The 23632-nt window shown below is 39.7% G+C and overlaps 2 protein-coding genes and 1 long non-coding RNA gene across 6 annotated transcripts in view; 1 reads left to right on the forward strand and 2 right to left on the reverse strand.

Annotated features, from left to right (window-relative positions):
• The window catches only part of dnajc6 (DnaJ (Hsp40) homolog, subfamily C, member 6), a 38245-nt gene extending 27978 nt beyond the window's left edge, over window positions 1-10267 (reverse strand). For 2 of the 4 annotated variants that reach the window (XM_056378912.1, XM_056378913.1), the window contains exon 1: window positions 5368-5928. In XM_056378912.1, the coding sequence (XP_056234887.1) occupies window positions 5368-5578 (211 nt within the window). In that variant the 5' untranslated portion in view covers window positions 5579-5928. Of the gene's footprint in view, window positions 1-5367; window positions 5931-9974 lie in introns of those variants that run through there. The other 2 variants (XM_056378914.1, XM_056378911.1) reach the window with 2 other exon arrangements.
• Window positions 10268-11466: 1199 nt separating this feature from the next.
• Window positions 11467-19844, reverse strand: ak4 (adenylate kinase 4). The gene is made up of 5 exons (XM_056379163.1): window positions 19224-19844; window positions 18183-18302; window positions 15286-15458; window positions 14235-14353; window positions 11467-13855 (listed from the first exon to the last, which is right to left on the reverse strand). The coding sequence occupies exons 1-5, from the start codon at window positions 19363-19365 to the stop codon at window positions 13729-13731; spliced, it is 681 nt and encodes a 226-aa protein (XP_056235138.1). The 5' UTR covers window positions 19366-19844; the 3' UTR covers window positions 11467-13728.
• A 633-nt stretch (window positions 19845-20477) lies between these two features.
• On the forward strand, window positions 20478-23632 carry LOC130170477 (uncharacterized). Its single transcript, XR_008828000.1, has 2 exons — window positions 20478-20962; window positions 21519-23632. It is a non-coding gene; the product is annotated as an uncharacterized LOC130170477 (long non-coding RNA).

Here is a 23632-nt window from a genome sequence, read left to right on the forward strand (position 1 = left end):
TCTCAGAAGAAATCTGTCTAGACAGAGCTGCTGGCTATTGAGATAAAGTTTTGCGTATATTCAGAGAGCAAGTGCTTTCACTCGTTGTATCTCTTTTTCTTTCTCTCCTCACTCCATCACAAGCTGTACTTGTCAGTTCTTGATCCCTCTTCCCCTCTCTCTTTCCCTGTCTTGCTCACTTCTTCCTGTCCTCCTTCGCCATGTGTTATATTTGAGATGATTCTTCACTAAGTTCCAAATTTAGACTTTTCATCTCTGACTGCACAGGCCTGATGTGTGCGACAGCGATTTATTTTTCTACTGAGGAATAAAGCTCCTGCTTGTTGAGCTCATGCTGAACAGCATATGATCCACAGACATTTTCAAAACTCCACTGGAACTTTGCCTGTGGCAGTCAAGATTACCAGTGTTAAATCAGGTTGAGCCAACTACATTGCAAAGAATATTTTTACTGAACACACACTGCATTAAAAAAAAGTTTCAACAGAAAATATGTGTTGGGAACTTGGGATGTGAAGTTTTAAAGATATGGTTATGTACCAGACATGCGAAGGCCTAATGGAAGATGCTATTGAGGCTTTGCATCATGGGAACCATAGGATCCAGTGTTTTTGTGGCTTTAGTAACACTATACAGCAGGTTAAAAATCAGGATATCTCAGCCACTGCGGATACAATTTTGACTGTTCCTGTCTCTTGTCCCAACAAGTACAATGGAAAAGCTTTCCCTTTAAAGGTGCTAGTTGTAAAGTTTCTCTTCCGACTAACGTGGTATTTGCTGGAAGTTGGTGCTGGTGATTTTCGCTTGAGAAGAGCTTCAGCTATTGCTGTTTTTATAATACAAGAGGTTATAATATGCCCTCTCAGCAGCGCTACATCTTCAGGGCAGATCGGAGGCTACAGTGAGTCGCTATAGGAAAGTGATGAGACGGGCCAGGGCTAGCTGGTTAGCGTGCTAACTTCAGTAGAAGAAGAGTTAACATTGGTGTTGCTTTGCACAGCTGGAGACAGCTCTTGGTGAAGGAATGAAGTTTGAAGCTGAACTCCAAACATTCTTTCTACTCTAGTAAATGGTTGTTAATACTAACGTTAGCTATGTAGCAATAGCAAAACTTACAAATAGCCAAGTTTAATTGATTATTATTTATAAGCAGGTATTAGTTTAAGAAAATTGTGCATTTTTGGTTTATTTATTTAGATCTGAAAGGGCTTCACTAGCCTAAGGTCATTCATTCACTGTGAAATGAATAGCTGAAAACCACCAAAACTAAGGTTACAGGGTTTTACATGACAACACCAATAAGGCGTCACTATATAGAAGGACTAAGAAAGAATTAAAGCAAACTGCACCGCTGACATTTTCACATCTGACCCTTTAAACCTTCCAACCTTTAGCGGACCGCAGGCCTCTTTTTTTTTTTTTCTTTACATCTTGTGAAACTGCACTGCACAGATGTACTATAGCTTTTTGAGGTGAAAAATTTGTGTGTCCTTTAGGCATTTCATCTTTATTTATCTGTGCAGCAGAGAGTGTCAACACTTGGTGAGTGAAAAAGGGAGAAGACAACATGCAGCAAAGGCTAAATTCCCCTCAGAAAACCATGCTCCATGTTTTTTTAACAACAAATTAAAAAAATAACCCTGTTAACCCTGGAGCTGGATGAATGAAATCTAAGTCATTTTATTTGTTTATTGCATCCTGGGTTTATGCCACATACTTATAATTCAACATTTATTTAAAGGAATAGTTTGGGAAATACTTTCACTCGTTGCTGCTGCTGCTGCTGCTGCTGGGAGCTTCATATTTAATGTACAGACAAGAAAGAGGTATCAATGTTCTCATGTAGCTCTCAGCAGGTGAGCACATTTCCTCAAATGTAGAACTGTTCCTTTACTATAGTAGCCCTACTGAGAATGTCTGTGGTGGGGAATAGATGCTGTCTTCGGGCAACACTGTAATTTCACCAGTAGGTTCTGGTCTATTTTAAATCTCCTTACTATGCAGATTTCCCAGTCAGTGAGCATGACAGGATGTATTAGGAAAACCTGGATCCTGCTCTGCCTTGAAATCAAGAGCTAAGCGAAGCTCAGCCTGGATCTGTCAATCATGTTGGATACCTGCACAGGTAGAGAGGCAGCAGTGATGATGAAGGAACAAATATTTTTCAAAGGAATCTCAAAAACAGAGAGAGCTGTTCCACAAAAACAGGGCCAGGCCAATAGCTCACCCCTCTTCACCCGCCTCCTCTCGCTCTCACTTAGTCGACCAATAGAAACAGAGGGAGAGAGAGAGGCAAAGAAAGGAGAAAGACAGTTCTAGTTATGTCCAGAGGGATCAGTGGGCTGTCTGAGTATGTCGCCCTCCTCCTACAGCCCTGAACCTTTCGCTCTCAATATCCGGCTTGGTATGAATGACACAGATAGACACATATGCACAACAATAAAGCTTGACAGGCAAACACGCCGCACTACACTCGATCACACTGCCACTACACCGGGCCCGGCCTTGTTGTGCCCAGGACCTGAATGACTGCAGCATCAACCCAGACTCTAATCTGCTTAATTATAGATGCTGCTGATGAGGAGTGTATGATTAATCCTCTACTATACAGCTTAACCAGAGGAGTATTACACTGCTTTGAGTTGCAGGAAAACTATTACAGGCTGGTAAAAGTATGACACATAAAAGCTGTGAGAAACTGTATGTGCAAGCTGACAATTAAATAGTCAAACAAAGTTTTGTATACAAAATCTGAAATTGCTCTTTTCTAATCGTGAAACTACCTCACATTGATTTCAAATTGCCTGGCTTAGTTTTAAAATATGGAGAACCAGACAGATATCTGGATTCGACTAGGAACTTACATTGCTTATGTGTCTTATTTTTTGGATATTCTATTTGGTTGTAAGTAGATTGTGCAACCTAAACATTATAATTTGACAAACAGAATCAACCTATGATTCCAATCCTATCAATATATTAGCTCTCCTTGATACAAGTACACTGTCCTAAATATGCAGTGTCCCAGTAAGCTCAGAAATTCCTTCACTCTCGTTGATTACATAATTGTTTTTCAGTTTTTACCATCAAATGTAAGAGGTTGGATAAATCTGCATTGATGAACTTTAGCAACAAATGAATTATTTAACACATGAAACACTGCAGTCAGGTCATGTCATGGCCTGTATAACACATTGAATCCATCATAAACTTTCATGTTTCAAGTCATGTGTCCCAGTGAGCCAGGGTAGTGTGACAGGGAGCCAGCACGCACAATACCAGGACCCTGAAACTGAAGTAAATGTTACAAAATGTAATTCAGCTGCGATTTATTTTTTATTATTTACACCAGTGCTTTTGTGACACGTAAAAATGCCTTCAATGCAAAAGGTCTGGTTGTATTATCAGTCAGCACACAAACAAGGCCACTGAGAGGGGAAATGCTTTCCTTATTTACAGGTGTATGTAAAATAATATTCCTCAGCATTGACAAGAAATACTGAGATACTGAGATGCAGAAATAATGGGTTATGAATCCTGATTTCTGCTTCTCTTTGGATGGTTCAGTTGCAGATGTAGCTAACACCATATCTAGTTAACACCACATCACTTCTAGGAAATGGTTACTGTCTATACCTGTAGTTCCCCACATTTTTGACTGGTAAAAATGAAGCCGTGTCTGCTTGGGGACAAATAACAGTAAAAATATGAAATCACTGACTTCTAACTCTCTATCATTAGGCTATGGAAAAGCAATTGTTTCTTTGAGTCCCATTGCCAAAATAATAAATGTGAAAATTCTCTAATAACTGACCTCTTTTTGATCATCTCCAAACAATATCAAAGATTCATTTCATTGTTTTTTTGTTTTTTTTATCATCCAAACTGTGTCTATCTCATTTTCTGTCTTCCTTGTGTTGTTTCCCATCCTGAATACGATATAAAAGAATTACATCCACGGTGTGGCTCAACCATACCTTTGCTCCTGTACATTATATCTTTTGTCTGTCTCTATTTTATCTTGAATCTGTCTCTGCATGTCTGTATGAATCTGCCTGCTTGCTTCCCTGTTGGTCTGTTAACTGGTCTACATGTCTCTGTGTCAGTTACCAGATGGATGTGGGAGTGTGCAAGCTGGTGAGCCAGCTACAGTGACAAACTCTGCTGATACACACACCAGGGGAGGCTCTGATACAGACTCTATCAGGTAATACAGCCGCAGAGAGCCCAGCCACTCACAGTAAGAGAGAGCACTACATTAGCAGCACGGAGAGCTCTAGGCTTTGCCAGAAAGATCAATGGTTTGTTTGAATGTGTCTCCCTCCTCCTAGAGTGCCAACCTTTCCCCCTCAAATGCTGGTTTTTGTGAATGGGACAGAGAAAGGCACACATGTACATCAAAAGACCAACCTGGCAGGCCAGACAGACATCTGACACTGGAGCCCCCCCCCCCCCCCCCCCCCCCCCCTCTCCACCACCCTTCCCCAACCCCAATCCCCTTCCCTCATTGACCCTCCCACCCACCACCATCCAGCTTCTTTTGTTTCACAGAAATGTTCATCCCTGGAGGCTGGCTGACTCCACAGAGCACTGCAGTGAGGTGAACACAGGGCAGAGACAGGCACAAGGCTCACTCATAGTTATTGTGACCGAATTCAATAAAGCATGCAGATGCACTGTAGCATCAGTAAAGATCATGGTTTTTAGTTTTAATTGATTACATTAGGTTGATAATCCATCATTCATGGACAGTTGACTTCTAGACTGAGAATATTTTGTTCCTTAAAACCAAAGCAGGATTTATTCTATTAACTGTTCACATGTGAGATTGCCAGTACAGTTGGTGATATGAGGCCACTTCATATTCAAAACTGATATGAAAAAGTTAATGGGCTATCAGTGTGGTTAATATAGTAGATATCTCTCAACATTGGCTGAACAATGAGTTTGTGTATATGCTACTGTGTCTGTGCACATTATCTAAAATATCATATACATTCAAAATATCTGCAAAATGAATTTCTACAAAGACTTTTGGACACTTTATGCATGAATGACTGGTTAGCACCTCATGTAAGAACAACAATTTCGCACAAAACCAAAGTCATTGGGACACATCTTCATTTATTCTGCATGCAATAACCCAGTGTTCCCATTTAGGTGGGGTCTGGGAACCACATGGAGCTCTGGAGGGGATTCCAGTAGGTGCATAGCGTCATTGCATACTTTCAGTATTGTTAGCCATTGTGCTGACCACTGCTACCTCTTAGGCTATAGGCCGCGTTAATAGTGTGCAGCCTAGAGTCATCACATCTTACTCAAGCACTCCCCCACGTCAGTGTTCCCGGTGGCGGTGAAGTCTCTTACCTGAGCTGTCCATGGTGCTGCAGTCCTCCTCTCGCAGCGGGGCTGCCTTCGGTCCAAGGGTGGCCGCAATGGAGCCTCCGAGTGCGCTGCTGCCGCCGCCGCCGCTGCTACCTCTGCCGATACTGAAGCTATCCCCGCCGCTATCGACCAACTGCAAAGATTCATAGCCATCGTAACTGGTCTTTTTCTTGTAGGCCCCCAGCAAGCTCATTACCGAAGGCCACAAAAAGAGGAATTAAAGACAAAAGAAGCCCCAATAAAGACGTGGGAGCTGCACCGAGGGCGCCGTCACCGCCACCACCACCACCACCACAGCCGCCGCTGCTACTGCCCGTGCTGCTACTACTGCTGCGGCTGCTGAGTGCACCACATGTCCGAGAGAAGAGGACGACCGGTCTCCTCTGTTCTCTGTGGAAACAAATATTCTGGGTGGTCTCTCTCTCTCTCTCTCTCTGTCTCCCTCTCTCTCTCTCTTTCTATCACCTCCTCTTTTCCTCAGCTCCGCATTTTACTACGACGCTGCTGCTGCTTCTGCTGCTGCTGTCGCTGTAGTCCCCGACTGAGTAAAAGGAAAATCCACCCCAACACACAGTCCTCTAATGTTATTGCTGCATCTATTATTCACATACTCTAATAAGTAGTAATGCCTATAAATAAGCCTGTTTTTACTAAAGTGGATCAAAAACAGGATGTTTTCACGTAAAAAAAAAAAAAAAAAAAACTGCAATAAACAAGATGCTATAGAGATATTACAGGATATAATTAAGTCAAAAAGTGTCATAGAAAACTCACTATAATTAAAATATAAACTACAATTCAGTAAATTATGGGAATATACGTGATACTAAGGTAAAAATGCCTTGCCACAGACACATTTAGCCTACATTTTGGCCCTAAAAAATAGTATTAAGAAAACTTATATTTGTCTGTAGTTGTGAAGCTAAGATTCTCACGTTATGTTATTACATTTGCTCAAATGTACCTATGTAAAATGAGTAGGATCCTAGTTTTGTGAACAATGTCACAGTTCTTATTTTGGGTGGATGGCAAATGTTCCAACCTGCATTTTATTAGATGTTTTCACTGAATATCGCCTTAATTCATTACAACATTTGAGGAATTTTGTAGGCTATAATAATTATTTTCTTTATCTTTTGATCTGCTGAACATTTTCTTGATTAATCGTTTTGTCTAAAATGTCAGAAAATTGTGAAGAATGACCATCACAATGCCCCAGAGTCCAACTAATATATGAAAAACCTAAAGATGTTCATAATAATATTTGACATTAGACAAATTGTAGAAACTACTCAGTGGTACCCGCAAATCTTTTGGCAAGTTTGCTTTAAAAGTGACTCAACTGATTTATAAAAGTAGCTGTCAACTGACCAAATCATTACATCTTTAAGTCAATAAAAAACTGCTGCGTTTTAAAGCAAGACGGATTAATTATGTTCGTATTGTGATGGAGGATGTCCATCAATGAGTGTACATGGTCAAGAGGCACAGAAGATAAAGTATGTTAAGAAGCATGAAACTTTCAGTGCCATCTATTTAAAAAACATAAGTCCCATGGAGAACAGTGCATATAAACGCAGGGATCCCCTGAGTTCATTTAAAAAGCCCCTCCTGCTATAGTGCTGCAGTCTGACCTGCTTTCTTGGGTATAAATAAGGAGCAAATTATGAGTGTAGGCCTATAATGGAGCAAATTTCTCATTTGAGACCTGCACCGAAAATGAATGAGGACAACTAGCCTTAACTTAATATAAGATTAAAATAAGAGGAGCATTGAAGTCAACATTGCAAGACAACAGCACCATGCTTTGTCAGAAAAAGGAAACTCACTCTTCATCACAGGGAATTTTCTCACTCACGTCTCGACTAATAGCAGCCTTGGATGTTAACAGGCTCCTTGTAATAACATTAAAATCTAACACATTTGAAATTTCACCTCCAAATTTGTCATTTTTAGCTCCAGTTTTTTGTGTTATTACCCAGGGGCCAAGCAGGACAAAACACTGACCACTGATGGCATGCTTCCTTCCTTTGCCTTGTCCCCTGGCAACGGAAACCCTGCATGGTTCTGAAAAGAGGACATGAGCCTGGGAAACTGTTTTTGGGAGAGCAGACGGGAGCTCAAAGCACAGCAGGAACTGAATGTCCAGAAGGAAGGAATGATGGACCCGCCATAACCGGACGCAACGTACTGCCGCTCCATTGTTGCAATGGCGCTTCCTGTCTTGTTTCTAACCGTGCCTACTAATGTTTACCCCTTGATGTCCTCATGACTGTGCATGTTTATGATACAGCAGGGCATCAAAATCTCTGCCACATCACAGCAAGATCAAGGATTTTGGATGTGAAGTCTGGTTATGTTTGTTTTTCTTTCTCTCAGGTCTCATTTGCAAAAGAGATCCGAATCTCAATGAGGTTATGTAATTTAATGGTTAGCTTATAAATACGAAAACCTGTCAAGCCAAAACCCAATCAGACAGCAAATAGAGCTGAAATGATTAGCATATTAATTGCTAAGTCCCTATTTTGTTGATCAATTAACTGCTTCAGTCATTTTTCAAGCAATAACACTAAACATTCACTGGTATCAACTTTTCAAAACAGACGATTTGATGCTTTTATTTGTCATATACTAATACGCATATTCATCTAATAGCAGAGTTAACATCCTGTTGGTCAGACCAAACTAACTATTTAAATATGGCCCCTTTGGCTCCGGGGAAATTATAGGCCAATTGGTTAACTGATAAAATAATCATAATCAATCATTAATAAATTAATCAGTAATGAAAATAATCGTTAGTTGCAGCCCTAAAAGTATAACAGTTTTCTGCTCAGGGTTACAGATCCTAGTTTAACTCTAATGGATGTGGGGCAACTATAGCATAATGGGCAACTGGCTCTCAACAATAAGAAAATGCCCATGTCGCACTTGCCTTTGTGACTTGCACTGCCATCAGTGACACTGTAAGACAGATTTCCTATAGCTGCTCTTACATACAAAAACAAAGACCTGTTGACAAACCCGCCTCACATACACACTGGATATTCTATAGGCTTATTGAGGGTTTGGCATTACAGCAGAGGAGACCTTATCATGACTTTCATTTGCATCTCTCTTTTAAGCATCCCTAAAAAAAACCTTTAAATGCAGCGCTCAATGTCATTTTAACTGTTTTATGACATTGCTGTAATGTGATACTGACCACAGCCCTGTAGCTTAAAAGAAAGCTGTATCACTGTTATCACCAGTTTTTACCATCATCCTCAAGGATGTATTGAGGATTAATGATTATCCCCATAACAGTTAAAGCAGAATCCAGGAATCTGCTGGATCAGCTGCAGGACTCACTTAACAAGACAGACAGAGCACTTCAATCTGTGATATGGAGTCTGTGAGACGTTAGATCCTGTAATCCAAGGATTCTTGTGCTTGATATAGTAAAACCTGAAACAGCATATACACTGCTCAATGCTGCTGAACATGACACTGATTTCCAACCTGTTTACTATAAGTCATTGTCCTTAACCATAGAAAAGTCTCCTAAACCCCTTGTAGCTACACCTGCTGTTTTTATTGCACCATAAACCAATATGAATACTACTTTCTACACCAACAGTAAAAATCACTTGCTTTGACTTGGGTGTCTATCTTATTTGCCTGTTTTAACCCACTTCACCCTCACGGATGAACAATACCCCCTGGAGCAAAAGCTGACTCAGTGGCTCATGATGGGAACATGAAACCACACCAAGCTGTGTTAAGCTGCTCACGTGATGTGCCTGACGATGGTGGTGACGTGACTGAGCGCTATTGGACGACACAAGAGAGGAGCTGTCCTCTCAACATATAGACTAGAGCCATGCAGCCCTAGAAGATGGAGATGGTCATTTCTGATAATACTGATGATGATGATGATGATGAAGATAGAAGAGACATAACTGAGGTTTTGTCTGTACTAGTGTCTCTAAACACTCTGGTGTGTTGAGATCATAAAACTGATCTGCGGACAGAGCTGTCATGCGCCTTTAAAGGTGTCCTGGGATGCCGTCGCCGAAATCATCAGCTGACAGAAAAATCCAGCCTTCCCACTCGTTCATGTCATTTATCATTAGGATAAAAGCAACAGTGACAGTGATCCTCATGCAGAAACGATGACTTAGGGTTTATCATATTTAAAATAAGGAAAAAAAGGAAAAATAAATCGACACCCCTGACAAAAATAACCCAAATGATGTCATTTATGATGCTCGTGTGCGCTTCTAGTCAAATAAAGGCCAAATAGAGCATAGAGACAAGTTTGTGATTTTAAATGAATGTGTCAAATATAATTGACAAAAACAAAGAAACAGATCATTTCCTCCTGGAACTAGAGTATGTCGGTGATAACGTCCCTGTCCACCGAGCACTGATGCACTGTGGGGGAGAAGTGGTCAGAATATCCAGAGGTATCCTGATATTATGTAACATCCACACACAGATCGTGATGCTCCCTTCCACTCAGGCTGGTTTCAGGTACCAGAAAGCCTATAAAACATGCCCCTTGAATCATATCAGATGAGTAAAAAAAATATATATATATGCTTTACCTTGCAGAGCGGTTTCTACCATTCTCCCGGGAGCGCCGTCTTGTGCCGTGGTGGAGATGCGCTTTGAACCCCAGCTCCGCTCACAGACACCGACCTTTGATTTGTCATTCGCTGCCAATCAAAGGTCAAAGCGTTAAAACGTCCCGCGAGACACGCTGTGTTAGAAGGATTCCCCCGGTTGTTCCCAGTTCACCTGTTGGAAAATTTACAGAGGTGGCAACAGACTATACGGCATCATCATAAAATCACATTTTGGCATATGAGCTACAAACAAGGTACCGCGATGGCGAGTGGTAGATCTGTAGAGGACGTGGATGGGCTTAAGCGAGTAGGCCAGAGGGGGTGTGGATGTTCGTGGATCTGTAGAGCAGAAACTGCGCCGCTCAGCGCATCCTGCCTGAGCTGAACCAGCCCGGTAAAACCCTGAGTGGACTTCAGAAACGGTCTGAATGGATGTCCTCATGCGAATTTGCTATGGGAAATCTGCAGTAATCGAGAAAACAATACTGGTGATGTGCACCTATAATTAAAAAAAAAAAAATCATGGAGATTGAAAGCAGCATTAAGTAGGTCTATTTTTGGATGCCACATGAGCAGAACACCACTTTCCTACAGTAGAGGTCCCCATAACAACAATGATCAAGAGGGGATTTAAAAAAAAAAAAAAAAAAATCGTTGTGTTGTGTTTGAGGTTTTGGGCGTACTGTGGTAATAACCCTCGTGTTATGCAGGTGAGAATACTGTTCCTCATTTTGGTTCACGCAAGCACGAACAGTGCTGCACCTTCTGTCAGAGGTAAACACAACTGATCAGGCTGTGATCCGTGACAGTGGAGCAGGACTTCCACTCGGGCTCTAATGCACATGGTGGTTTATTTACAGAGCTGAGAGGATTAGAGCAGAAAGGAGGAGATACAGACAGTATTCCTATGTACGTGCATGCGTGTGTCTTCAGAGCGAATACCACTGTGGCTTCTGTGTTAAGTGCAAGTTTGCACGTCCTGCTGCTTCCTGTTTTTCTCGCATATGAAAGATCAAGGAGCAAAGAAGGGAGGAGCAAAGTTGTTTTCCACTATTTTATATGTTTGCTGGAAAGAAAGCAAGACAGAAAGAAAGAAATCTAAAGCCGGTAGTATGCAGGTAGATATGTGTCAATATTATTCGTGATAAAAGATTGACAATCAGTGTGTAAATGTGTAATCTGTAAATATAAAACACCTTCCACAAACGGACTGAATATTTAATATCAGTGGTAAACAGCAAATGGATTGAAGGATTACAATAAACTCAATAGTAAAAAAAAAAAAAAAGACACCAGTTATCTCTTTACAGATTAGATGGGTGGAAATGTGGCCTATTATGGATTTGTGGAAGGTGTCTCAGACAAAACATCAGCTGATTGTAAAACACAGTAGATTAACAATACAGGTGTGTGCATGTACAGCAGGTGTGTTGCTTAACAACTAGTCACATACAAAGAAAAAAGAAAGCAGCAAGATTAAATAGGTTTATTGTTCTTGGAATGTAACATGTGGTATAAAAATATAAAAGAAAAAAAAAATCAAATCCACTGTGGCACGAAAGCACTGGGCTGTGGTCATGTAAAACTCAACACGTTTACACCACACCCATTTATTCAACAGGCTGAGAGGGCACACTGAGCTCCAAGTGTAAATCAACTGCTCTCTACAGACGACTTCCTACTTTATCAAATGAACATCTACAGACATTTGCTGCTGAAGACACTGAGACAAGTACAGGCAAGTTGCTGACATTTTGTAAGTATAGGCATCTTATCCAGTTGTCACCCAAGCAACAAATATCAATGAGTGAAAGAATGTTTTATCTTATTTGATCTTGATCCCACAGTATCATAGTCAAGTCAACTCAAAATCATCTCAAAGGGCTTTACAATCTGTAAACAACACACAACACCCATGACCTTTGACCCCAGACAAGGAAAAACAAACAAACAAAAAAATCATAATTAGAAAAACTTGATACTGCAAATTTGGTGACGTCCTCTAAAAAATGTAATGCTAAGAGAAGGTATTTTTAACCTCATAAAGCAAATGACAGAAAATATGTTTTGTATGTGCTGTGTTACCTGTGGTCAATTACTGCATTAGTATCTTGCTATCTATGGGTAGAACGTTTCAAAACTGACAGGACAAAAACAATTAAAACATATCTCTTGGTCTTTATTGCACCTGTTAGTGTTACTGTAAAAGGCAAACTCACATTTTGTGCTATTTTGTGCGTCATCTCTGACTGAAACAGTTTTCCACCCTGAAACAATGATTTACACAAAACAATCTGACAAACAAGAGCTTTACAGAAATGACCCTGTCAGAATGATAAAAGTGACCTATTACTCCCTAACCCAACAGTGTTTTTTAAATTGGACAAACACTGCACAAACTTTACAGTCTAACAAACATATCATGATATTCTGGAGCTCAAAATCTCAGAGCAACCTTATAGTATATTTAAAGGAATGTAACAACATTGAAGGCACTATATTCTCTGCATTGGTCTTCATCCCAGCCACAGAGTGTGCTGTGGAGTGACAGTGGGTGCTTTGTGTACCAGTCCAGCACCAGCCCAAACATGACTCCATATGACTCTGCAGCATTCCAGCACAAACGTAAAGAATAGCTGTTAAATTATTTATGTAATTGATGGATATAATCAAGAAAACACTGAGCTGATCAAAATAAAAGCTAATTTTGCCGAATAGTTACATAAGTAACAGCTGACCTGTAGGCATTATGTACAGCTCACAGTCTCGCAAAGGTTTCAGTTCAGTGAGAAAAGAGAGTTTGGTTTTAGATACAGTGTCAGCATCGCTCTCAATTAATCTGTAACTTCAAGCTACTGTATAGTTAGACTGAACTTTATATAAAGGATTCTGTTGTGCGCATTGTACTCAGTAAAAACAAAAACTCCCCAGTTTCAGTTTGCACACTGAGGAGTAATTTAAGGAGTTGTACTCCACAAAATTATATGTATATTCACAGCGGTAACAACGTGATATTGTTTGCTTCACTATAAAAAATATTATTTAAAGTGGAATTGATCAAATGTGAAAAGATAATATTTCATATTTGCTTTCATTAGTTTTATTCTTGTACTGTACCAACAATCTTTTTTTCTTTATCATTTTATAGTTTAGTGTCATATATTTAATGTTTTTGTTTAGGTTTAATATTATTGAGCATTTCCTCTCTGTTGTTGGAGCTAATGAATAAAATATTGGAGAGTTAATGTAAAAAAAAAAAAAAAAAAAATCCAGCATTCTGTATTTACTTTTTCCTCCACATTTCGCCTTTGATTTCACCACCTTTGTCTGATCGAGATTTATATTCAGTGTTCAACAATTAAAAATAAAACATCAGTTAAAGGCTTTGTTTGATCATTATTGCTTTTGTAAAATGAATGATTTAAAAAAGTGATCAGTTTTGATCTCAATGAATCTTGATATTTCCCTATGATAATATGGAACCCAGCACAATACACAACATAATTCTTTTGCATCCAACCATTCCTTTGAAAAAAAAACCAACAACTAGTGATTGACACAAAACATGTTGGCTGACTACAGTTCTAATCAGTGCCCTGGTCCTTTTCTCTGAACTCCATCATTAAGGAAGAACCTGAAAGCTGACACCGAGGCCAGGCCGCATAGAGACATAACCCCACTTCCTCTGGCGGCCTCTTGATGTCTCCCTGTGGTCTTTTCTTTCAGAGTGCTTTCAGGGCGTCTGTGTTTGGCAGGCGTCTGATGGCTGCGTGTGCATCTTGGTGCTGAGGAGAGAGTTGATATAAGGCCAAATCCGGTCCGTCTCTGTACCAGAGAATGAGTGCAGGACTCCCTGTGACCTGAGTGATGAAACAACAAAAAAGAAGGAAAGCAGGTTGTGGCTACAGTTATAACAGTTGTAAATGTTAAAGGAGCACTTCACCAGTTTAGCATTGATGAACTAACAATGGACAGTTTTGAAAAATAGTTTTTTTTTTCTTATTCCACCCATTTCTCTTATTTGTCCAAATCTGGTGCTGACATCAGATCAACTATCTGATGTCATCCAGCCTTGTCTACCTCAGTGCAGATTGAATCTCAGTTCATATGTCATCAGCAAAAACTGACACTACGCACTGCCTGTTAGAAATAAATCTAAAAATATATGGTGCATTTTGCGGAAATCACCACTAAAAATATTTGCAGACTGCTCACTCTGCAAGGTGAGTATTTACTGACTTGTATAAGTCTATGACAGGCTTGGCCACATCCTTGTAGTGTCTCAGTCTGGCCATCAGGGCTTCTGGTTTGTCATCATCATGCTGAATCAGTGGCTCCCCGGTGATGTCATCCTTACCCTGAGGAAGCCAACACAAGGTCACACATGCAACGATGCAAGAAAGGTAAAGTCAAGAGAGCAAAGGGGATTACAATACAACACAGTAGCTCACACATATCTACAGTCCTCATCATATTATGTCAGGATCTTCCTTTTGGAGCTCATATATTATATAAATATATAAAGTTCATGACAGCTTCCCAGGTCCCTCTTATCTCAAGCTCACAAAAAGCTTCATGCGACAATGCTAATGTCCACCTAAAATACAATAATAAACAATAATATACAACTCCTCTTTTCCCGTCTTTCTTTGCTGCATAATATTTAATTTAAAAAAACTGTGACTAATTTCCTGTGGTGAAACTGTGTAAACCATGATCCGAAGCAAATGGTAATTGCCCCCAAAGTCAAGTAGCAAACAAGTGGTGCTGTGAACAGAGGGCATTTGCTGTCACGGAAAGAAGAAACCACAATTCTGTCTCCAGAATTGTCACTGTCCTCTTTAAAAAAAACTTATTGAGGCTTATTTTCACAAATTGGCTTCTACTGTAATTAATGGTAATGCTTTACTTTTACAGGCCTGTTACTTCATAATAATTTCTTAAAAGTTAGTGGCAGCACTTTGAAAATGTGTTTTTAGCTGTATATAAGTTATTGAATAGATTTTAGTTAACTAGTTAATTAAAATAGTATGACAACGACTCTGTAAAGTGAAATAACAAGCAGCAGGAGTATCATTGTGCAGTAGGGTGGGGTAATGACTATGGATGCTGTCCCTCATCATTTTGATTTTGAAGCTTCTATCCTGCTGAAGCAAGACACTAAATCTCTACCAGTTCAAAAACACACCGAAACAGATTGTGTGGGGGGAAGAAACTGAAAGGACAAAATGTCCTGAAGAAAATCAATGAAGTGTGACTACACTGTCACATCCATCTAGACGTCTGGGACCTGTACTCGTGGCGGGTTGAAGCCCATGTTGTAGACTCTACCGCTGGCTGGATGGATCCAGCGGTCACTCAGTCTCTCTCTCAGAGTCTCATAGGGTATATTGAGGCTGATAACCAAGTCGAGCTGATACAGACTGTTCAAGGCCTGGGCCTGCGCCAGCGTCCGAGGGAAACCTTGACAGAGAGCAGAGGGAGGAGGGTGAATGTGTCAAGCCATCGTCTTATAAAACAGGCATTTTATGAGAATGATGATAATGATAATACATTGATATATGACCTTTAATTTTCGGTCAGCTCCATTCAAAACTGTGCTCCATTTTGTCTTTTTTAAGTTCTGATTATCATTGTGAAAACATTCTGTACATGAATAAAAGGCCATTATGCAGTTTCATACATACAGAGTCATTTCCCGTTTAAATGTTTGATAATATCAGCAGCTGAGAGCAAGTAAATTTAGACTTAAGCTGTTTCCAGTGAAATGGTCTGGAGCCGTGACATTATAACAAGATTATGCACATGTGCATGAACTTACTGAAACATACAATGGTCTCAGTTACGTGACATGGAGGAACCACCAGTAGTAATAACAAGACACAAGCTACAATTACTCTAGCAACTCTCTGAGGCTGTACTTTGAAGTTAAAGGCTAACATCAGCATGCTAACATACTCACAATAACAATGCTAACATGCTGATGTTTAGCCGGTGTGATCACTATCTTGGTTTAGCTTGTTAGCATGCTAAAGTTTGCTAATTACAACTAGACACAAAATACAGCTTAACCTGATGGCAATGTCTTTAGCTTTGCTTTATCATAAATATATATAAATATATATATTTTGGAAAAACTGAAACTTTGACCTGATGACAGCCCTAGATTAAAAGTCAGCATCGTCAAAGTTATTGCTTTGTCTAGGAACCATGAATGGGATGTCTGGGAACCATGAATGTCTCAAATATCTTTTAATTTAAATATTTACATGACAAGTGAAAAATCTTTCACCTCATAGTGATAAATTAAAAGTCAGGTGATCACCAAGGGCAGCAAAAATCCCCCTCTGGGGAACATGAATATCTAAACCAAATTTCATGGCAATCCATTTATCACAAAAAAAAAAAAAAAAAAAATTCTAACTCATGGTGGTCTTAGAGGAAAGGTCAGTAACATTCTTCCTCTAGGCACTATGAATGTCTCTAAGAAATGTCACGGCAGTGGCCCAAACCAGCAGTAAACACAGAAAACCAGAACCAGAACTGCTGTCTTTTATTCCACTTGTGTTAGGAAATGCATTTTGTGATTGGATCATTGGATAATTGTCCCATTACTTTGCCACAATGTCTACAGTGAATAATCTCTTTTACCTCTTGCTCCCCTCTCATGATCTGAGGTCAAGGTGACCTACAGGACAGTGCCTTGCTCAAGGACACTTCAGCATGGCAGGCGTTTGCTGACATGGCGAGAATACATGTACTGTCTTCCAGTGTTAAGGCCATTGTCTCTCTAAAACCACAAGACCTTCTTTTGCTTTTAGTATGGTTTGGTATTGTATGCATGAATTTGGGCTTGTTCTTGAAGTTTATTGCCTCCTTATGCATTACAGTGGAATCTGGCAGTCACTCTGTTTGTTCCTTTGTTTGGTCAATAAAGAGCTGTTAAATCCCTCTAACCATCAGTGCATCATGTTACCAACAAACGAGTGACAGGAATGCACAAATTAAAGCTTATAGGAGGGAAAGAGACTGAGAGCAGGCAATTATGTCCATATAGTGCTGTATATATATATATATACTGTAGATGTGTCTGTGTTGATTGGAGCATGAAAATGTACCAGTACGTAATACATTTATTGGAAAACACAAAAACGTGGTGAAAAATACCATGTAAATCAATCTGCTGACACTAATAACCCAACCATTCAGAGTCATGAGATAAACCTGATGAACATGCGTGTGTGTGTGTGTGTGTGTGTGTGTGTGTGTGTGTGTGTGTGTGTGTGTGTATGTGTGCGTGTGTGTGTCAGTAACCTTGATTTCTGTTGCCCCTTCTCTTGCTAAATTGTTTGTTCACTGATCGTGTTTCAAGGTTTAAACCAGTTTAACACTGTCCAGTTTGTTTCATCTCTGTTTGTCATCTCTCTTGAAGATAGTGGATAATATTTAACTGTGGCTAGACAATGATCTCCATTAATTTGGCCATTTGTAACCCGTGCTTGTACTTTTGTATATGCATAGCAAAAACATGAAGTATTATATATATATACAAAAATGGACAATATATTGACATGTAATATGTAATTGATTTCTGACATAAGAAGAGATAAATAAACCTGTTCTTTAATTGACTTATGGTGTGACAAAGGTTACTGAGTGAAACTTGGCACTGGATGTGAACACATCATAAACTGAGAAATTTGCAATAGAGGTCAAACACTGTTACTTTGGAAGAATATCTTTGACCTTTTATTTGAATCTGATGCACAGTAAATCCTCCATGACTACTGTAAGTTGGGAGCATGTATAATCTTGCTGGTAACTGGATTCGGTACCTCAAAGCACTAATTACTCACAGATGTAGGATAATGTAGAGTACATTTTTCCAGACTCAAGTAAAGGGGGCACTGCATAAGGCACTCTGGGGGCCATGTTTCTGAAAATGCAGTGGTGTAAAAAAAAAAAGAAAAAAGCTTGACTGATGGCCCTGCCTCTAACATCAGTTCCTGGATTTTTTTTGGGGGGGTGGCACCTTAGGTGGCCAATCAGATTTAAGGGGTGGCAGGCAGTTCAATCAACAATCAAAGGCAAAGGGTGGAGTCTGCTGTGTGTAAACCTGGTTTATCATAGTGTAAAGACCATACACTATGATTGTGTAATAAAAACAAAAACACTGTTTTTACTCACCGTCCAGCAGCCAGCTGTGGTTGCTCAGCTGTTCCAATCTGGGCAGCATCAGCCTGGTCATCACATGGTCAGGAACCAGCATGCTTCTCTCTACATAGGTCCTCACCAGCACACCTGCATCTGATACACAACAGACAGGTAAAGATAGACAATGCATATCAGTCTCTGCTTCCTGATTCTTGGTTATGCGATAAAAAAATAAATAAAAATGATATAAAACTGTAACTCTGCCTGTGATTTTATTCATTCAAAATTACACTGGAAACTCTGGAGCCTGCTGTGGTTGATTAAATCAACATTCACACCAGGTCACTGGATTCAGTGAACAAACACACCTATTGAGTTCACTAGTTTATGAACCCTAAAAAACTTATTTCAAAAGGGAAAAGTTAGTTACACTATCCAGCAAGTTACAAATTCACTGTAACATTTCATTTTGCCAAGCACACATGTTTGTACTTAGGCTCTCTGCACTGAGCTCAATTTCACTATCGGTATACACGAGCTTGGCACATGCTGGGAGTTAAATGAATTCCAGTTGTTGAGGAAGTTTAAAGAGACACAATCAACGCTTTAAAGTGTGGACTACGTTTGGAGAAATTACTTTTAAATTAAATTATAATATTAATTGCAACAAAAGCCTTGGCAGGGTGTAAAGACTGACTGGCGTTGGACCTTTTTACAAGTCAACTCTCCACCAGACTGACATCAGAGAAAGAAAAACGAAGTTAGCTCGTGTTCTGGCTCATGGGTGAAGGATGAAGGTTTCCTGCCAAATGAGCTTCAAGGAAAAAACTGTCTCCAGTCTCCCTTTGCGTCCCTCTGCAAATTTTCTATCTTTTTGACTTATAATTACATGTTTGCGACAATTCTAGTGATACTAGGAGGAAGAAAACATCGGAACTGTCAAACTCACGTACGCAACACAAAATGACGCGTTTGACCAACTTTTTTTTTTTTTTTTCCCCAGCAGACTCGCTCTTCCTGATGACACCACTGTACTGAGGTTAGGGTTACTGTACATGGGCACACGTATCCTACCTGTATTTGCCGCTATGCTCTCTCGTAGATAGTGGCCACTGGACAGATATTGCAGGCCAAAGCTTTGCGCAATCCTCTTGGATATCGTTCCTTTCCCTGATCCTGGTGGACCCATGATAGCAGCTCGGAATAACTTAGCCATGTCTTCCTCAGAAACGGGCTGCTACTGTAAAACCTCTGGGATAGGCTACACAAATGTTAGTTTTTTTTCCTGTTTGTGACCCAAGTAAATTGCCTCCTAATTAAAATCCTAATCAGCTGCACGCATGAGCGGTCTGGCGGGTCCAAAGCCTGAGTGGCTTATAAACTAGTCTTGCCAATGTAAATTTCAGCTTATCTCTGGCGTCGGTTCTTTACGCAGAGCCTACTCTCTGCACACATTGGGACTATCCTGCTCTGTGACTCGGATCAAGACAAACGCGTTTTTCCTTTTTTTCCCTTTTTTTTTTTTTTTGTTGTTTCGGCTCTCTTATAGACACATTACGCCCGTCTACGTCTTTAAGAACGGAGACTTTCCCCTGCGAATGAATGAGGGAGTCTCCACAACGCCCTACTTTCCTGCGCATATCATCCAGAAAAAATGCGGATGACGGACTTGCACAAACTTCGCGGGGTAAACTGGTTACTGTAGTTTTTATTTAAAACTAATGCACAACAGTAGCCTGTTCATGTCAGTCAGTGGCTATAGTTTTCCTGAAGTCATGGGAAACTGTAATAATCACGATTTTATTTTAAAGCACACAGTCACAGGAAACTTCTATCTATCTATCTATCTATCTATCTATCTATCTATCTATCTATCTATCTATCTATCAAAAAGAAAACGAGGAGGAAGAAGAAAAAGACAAAATCCTGTCCTCGTGCAGCCTGTTTGGGAAGTTTTTATTATACAGCTGTTTTGATCTGCACATATTTCAATGAGAAATTGATAAATAATTAATAATTTTAATAATCTCGGCTCCAAAAGATGTAATGGTTTATTACAGGGATTTTATAGAAACAAAGTGTCATGCTGCTAATTTATAAGAAACCAGAAGAAGGAGGGTGTGTCCATTATAATGTCAGCGGATCCCATAAAAAATATTAATATTTTAGTTGCAATATGATATAATAGGTACAATTATACCACACCAGTAACTTTTCTTATTATTTACCAAAGTAAAAATTTTGAAACTAATTTCTGCAATAAATACATTTGTAGGAGAGTTTATATATGATGCATGTCATCTCATTAATTTGAAAAGTGGACTATTCTTGGATTCCACCACTTGTTGACAGCACTCCCCTCAGATCAGAGCTTTAATTATTGCTTACAGTGACTATTTTGTCATGGTTTTGAGCTGCTGGCAGCGGGCGCAGAAAAGCACATGAGTCGCTGTCATTCCGCGCAACATTTGCGGACGGGAGGAATCTAGTGAGTACTTGTTGCGAGCCATACGGCGGCGGCAGCGTCTCGGAGCTGTCAAACATTGCGCACAGCCTTCAGTCTCCAGTCAGTGGAGTAACCGGACTAATCCATCAGGAAAACAACTCGGAAGATTAACCTATTTTATCCTCGAGAAACTAGTTTTTGTCTACGCACCCGGAAGCCTGTTTTTAAAACCACGATCATTTTGTCACATGGCTTTGGAGAATTCAATAACAACAAAAAATGGCGACAATCACGTTGCTCTGTGTGGTCTTGCTGCGTCATTAAAAATATTCATGTAAACACGGGGAATTAAACGGGGAAATTGCAGGTGAGTGATCTTAATACTTGTTCTGTATTTAATGCAGAGTGGATGTAATTACTAACAAAGGATTATATTTGGATCCTGTACAGCATGCTATTTGTTTTTGCCCAGAAAAGGGGTGTGTATGCTATGCTGGGCGTTAACGTTTGGCTGCACAATATTCAATACGAACATGGCACTTGTATTTTGCCTGTAGTCGGTGTTTAAAGGACATGCTTAGCCATTTCAAAGTAGGTATGCATGTTATTATGAAATGACATAAATGACGGCGTTGTTGAGCTTTGGTTAACTTTTGTGTATTTGTAGAAAACAGCAACAAGCATGAGCACGGCTTATGTCTGCTCGCGCTGTTGTCTTTATTCCGTGGCGTTAGTACCAGGACCACTGGTGTGTATCCCTTGCCTTCACTGTTAATAGGTTGTGAACCATTCTCCAGTTATTTACATTGAGGGTTTATGTAATATGGACGCGCTTTCTTCACGGGGGTCTCTTTTTACAGTCACTGGTGGCAACAAACGCAGCACCCAGCCCTGACAATGTGTGTGTCCTCTTCCCTATTTAGTTATTGCACATGTTGCTTTGCTGTCCACGTCTGACATGAACATTTTTGGCCAGTGCCCTGTGCAGCGGGGCTAATGGAGTTGTTTACAAGAAGTGAGGAGGGTGGACTGACGGGGAGGAGGAGGATCCGCTACGTCGGCCAGCGACGCGACCGGACTGCTCGAGAGGGGGCGGAGCCCGCAAGGAGGATCATAACAAGTCTGACGTCACTTGGCCTTGTGGTTGGTATGAATAATATACAGTAGTTAAAAGAAAAAAAACATTTTTAAAAAAAGCAGTTTTCCTCTACAAACTCCCAGCAGGAAAAGAGGTGAGGGGAAAAATATGTTGTTTTAATAACTGTTTTCATGAATTGACACATTAAGGAGCCACTTGTGCACCAGCAGACTGGAAACAAAGACATAGCAATACAATTAAACCACTGAATATCTGAATATTGCCAAACATGGACATCATGATGGAATACATAAAGCTGAAAAGCAGACGTCTTCCTCCAATTTCCAAGAATCAAACAATGTGCTTTGCAGATTCACAGTAGCTCATTGAGTTCTAAGACTGGGTGTGCATTATTCACCGTCCAACATTCAGACACAGGTAGAAGTTGGATGAATTAGAGCTGCAATGATTAGTCGATTGATTGATTAGTCGTTTAGAAGAACATTAATTGGTGACAATTTTGATATTTGATTGATTGTTTCAGTTATTTTTTGAGCATGAATGACAACTTTTTTCAGATCTCAGCTTCTCAAATGGGAGGATTTGCTGCTTTTCTTTGTCATATATCATAGTAAATTGAATATCTTTAGGTTTTGGTTGGACAAAATCAAATTAAAGATGTCACTGTGGGCTTAGAGAAAATTTAAATGTATTTTTTTATTTACTATTTCTAATATTTCGTAGACGAAATGATTAATCAATTAATCAAAACTAAAAATGTGAAAAAAATAAGATGATCATTAGTTGTAGTCCTTGCACAGAATTAATGCTGCATCGTAAAAAACATTTTCAATCATCATTAGTTTCATTTACAGCATTTAAGTCCTATGTCAAAGGGATTTCCATATGTGGTTCAAAGCATTAGACAAATAGTTACTGTTTTTATGGAATACCCATGTAACTGGGTGATAAGAAAGAGTCTACAACAACACTGTTCATGAATCAACAACATCCATTTTACCATATATGGACAACAGAGTCTGTCTTTTGCCAGACAGACTAAATAAATGAAACAAAATAAACTGATAAAATCCCTGAGCAATGTCCCGATTGAGATGCATGCAGGAGCTTATTATAACTTCCAATACTTACGGCTGAGCCTCTCGCACCAACTCTAGAATCTTTTTACACTAACAGTAGGGTATAATATAAAGGAAACCTAGATAATGAGGATTCTTTGAGGCCGTGACAGCACAAGGACTCACATCCTCAAACTTTGAAATATATTTTATTTTATACCTTTTTCACTCTGACTTTACTTTCTAATGGTCTTATTATATTTACCCTCAAATGTTCTATCATTTTAAATGTTACGATCTCGTGGTTAGAGAGCAAAAGACTTGTTGTTGACCCTTGGTGGGAAGGATACTTTAAAAAAAAGTATGTAAAATGTTACTTGAAAATTATATATATGAATTGCTGGAGATGCAACTTGTGCATGTTTTATATTAGATGCCACCAAATGAGCTGCATAAAAGCAAAAGGAAAACTTTGTTTATCTTTGCACCTGTTGACCTAGAGCATGGATGTAACGGGTGGATGACGAACGGAGTGAAGCCATGGGCTGCTAGATTTGACAGGCTGCCCTGGTTCAGTTATCACAGTGCTGATGCTGTCCCCATCGAAGGTACAGTACTGTGATAACTGAAGGATGGCTGCCAACTTGACACTAGTGCAGTGGAACGAGACACATTCAGCTAATGAGCCAGAGGACCAGGGAGAAATTCAACAAGTGTGAGTATGAGATAAAAACAAAAAGTGGTATGATGGATCTATTAGCCCTTTTATTGTGTATATGAGTGTAAGAAATATTAAACTAAAAACCTGTATGTTAGTATTATCTTCATTACTCATGCATTTCTGTTTGGTTGTAAGAAAAATAAAGTGACATTTCTTTTA

The sequence above is a fragment of the Seriola aureovittata genome, chromosome 6, assembly GCF_021018895.1.
Source record: "Seriola aureovittata isolate HTS-2021-v1 ecotype China chromosome 6, ASM2101889v1, whole genome shotgun sequence".
NCBI lineage: Eukaryota > Metazoa > Chordata > Actinopteri > Carangiformes > Carangidae > Seriola > Seriola aureovittata.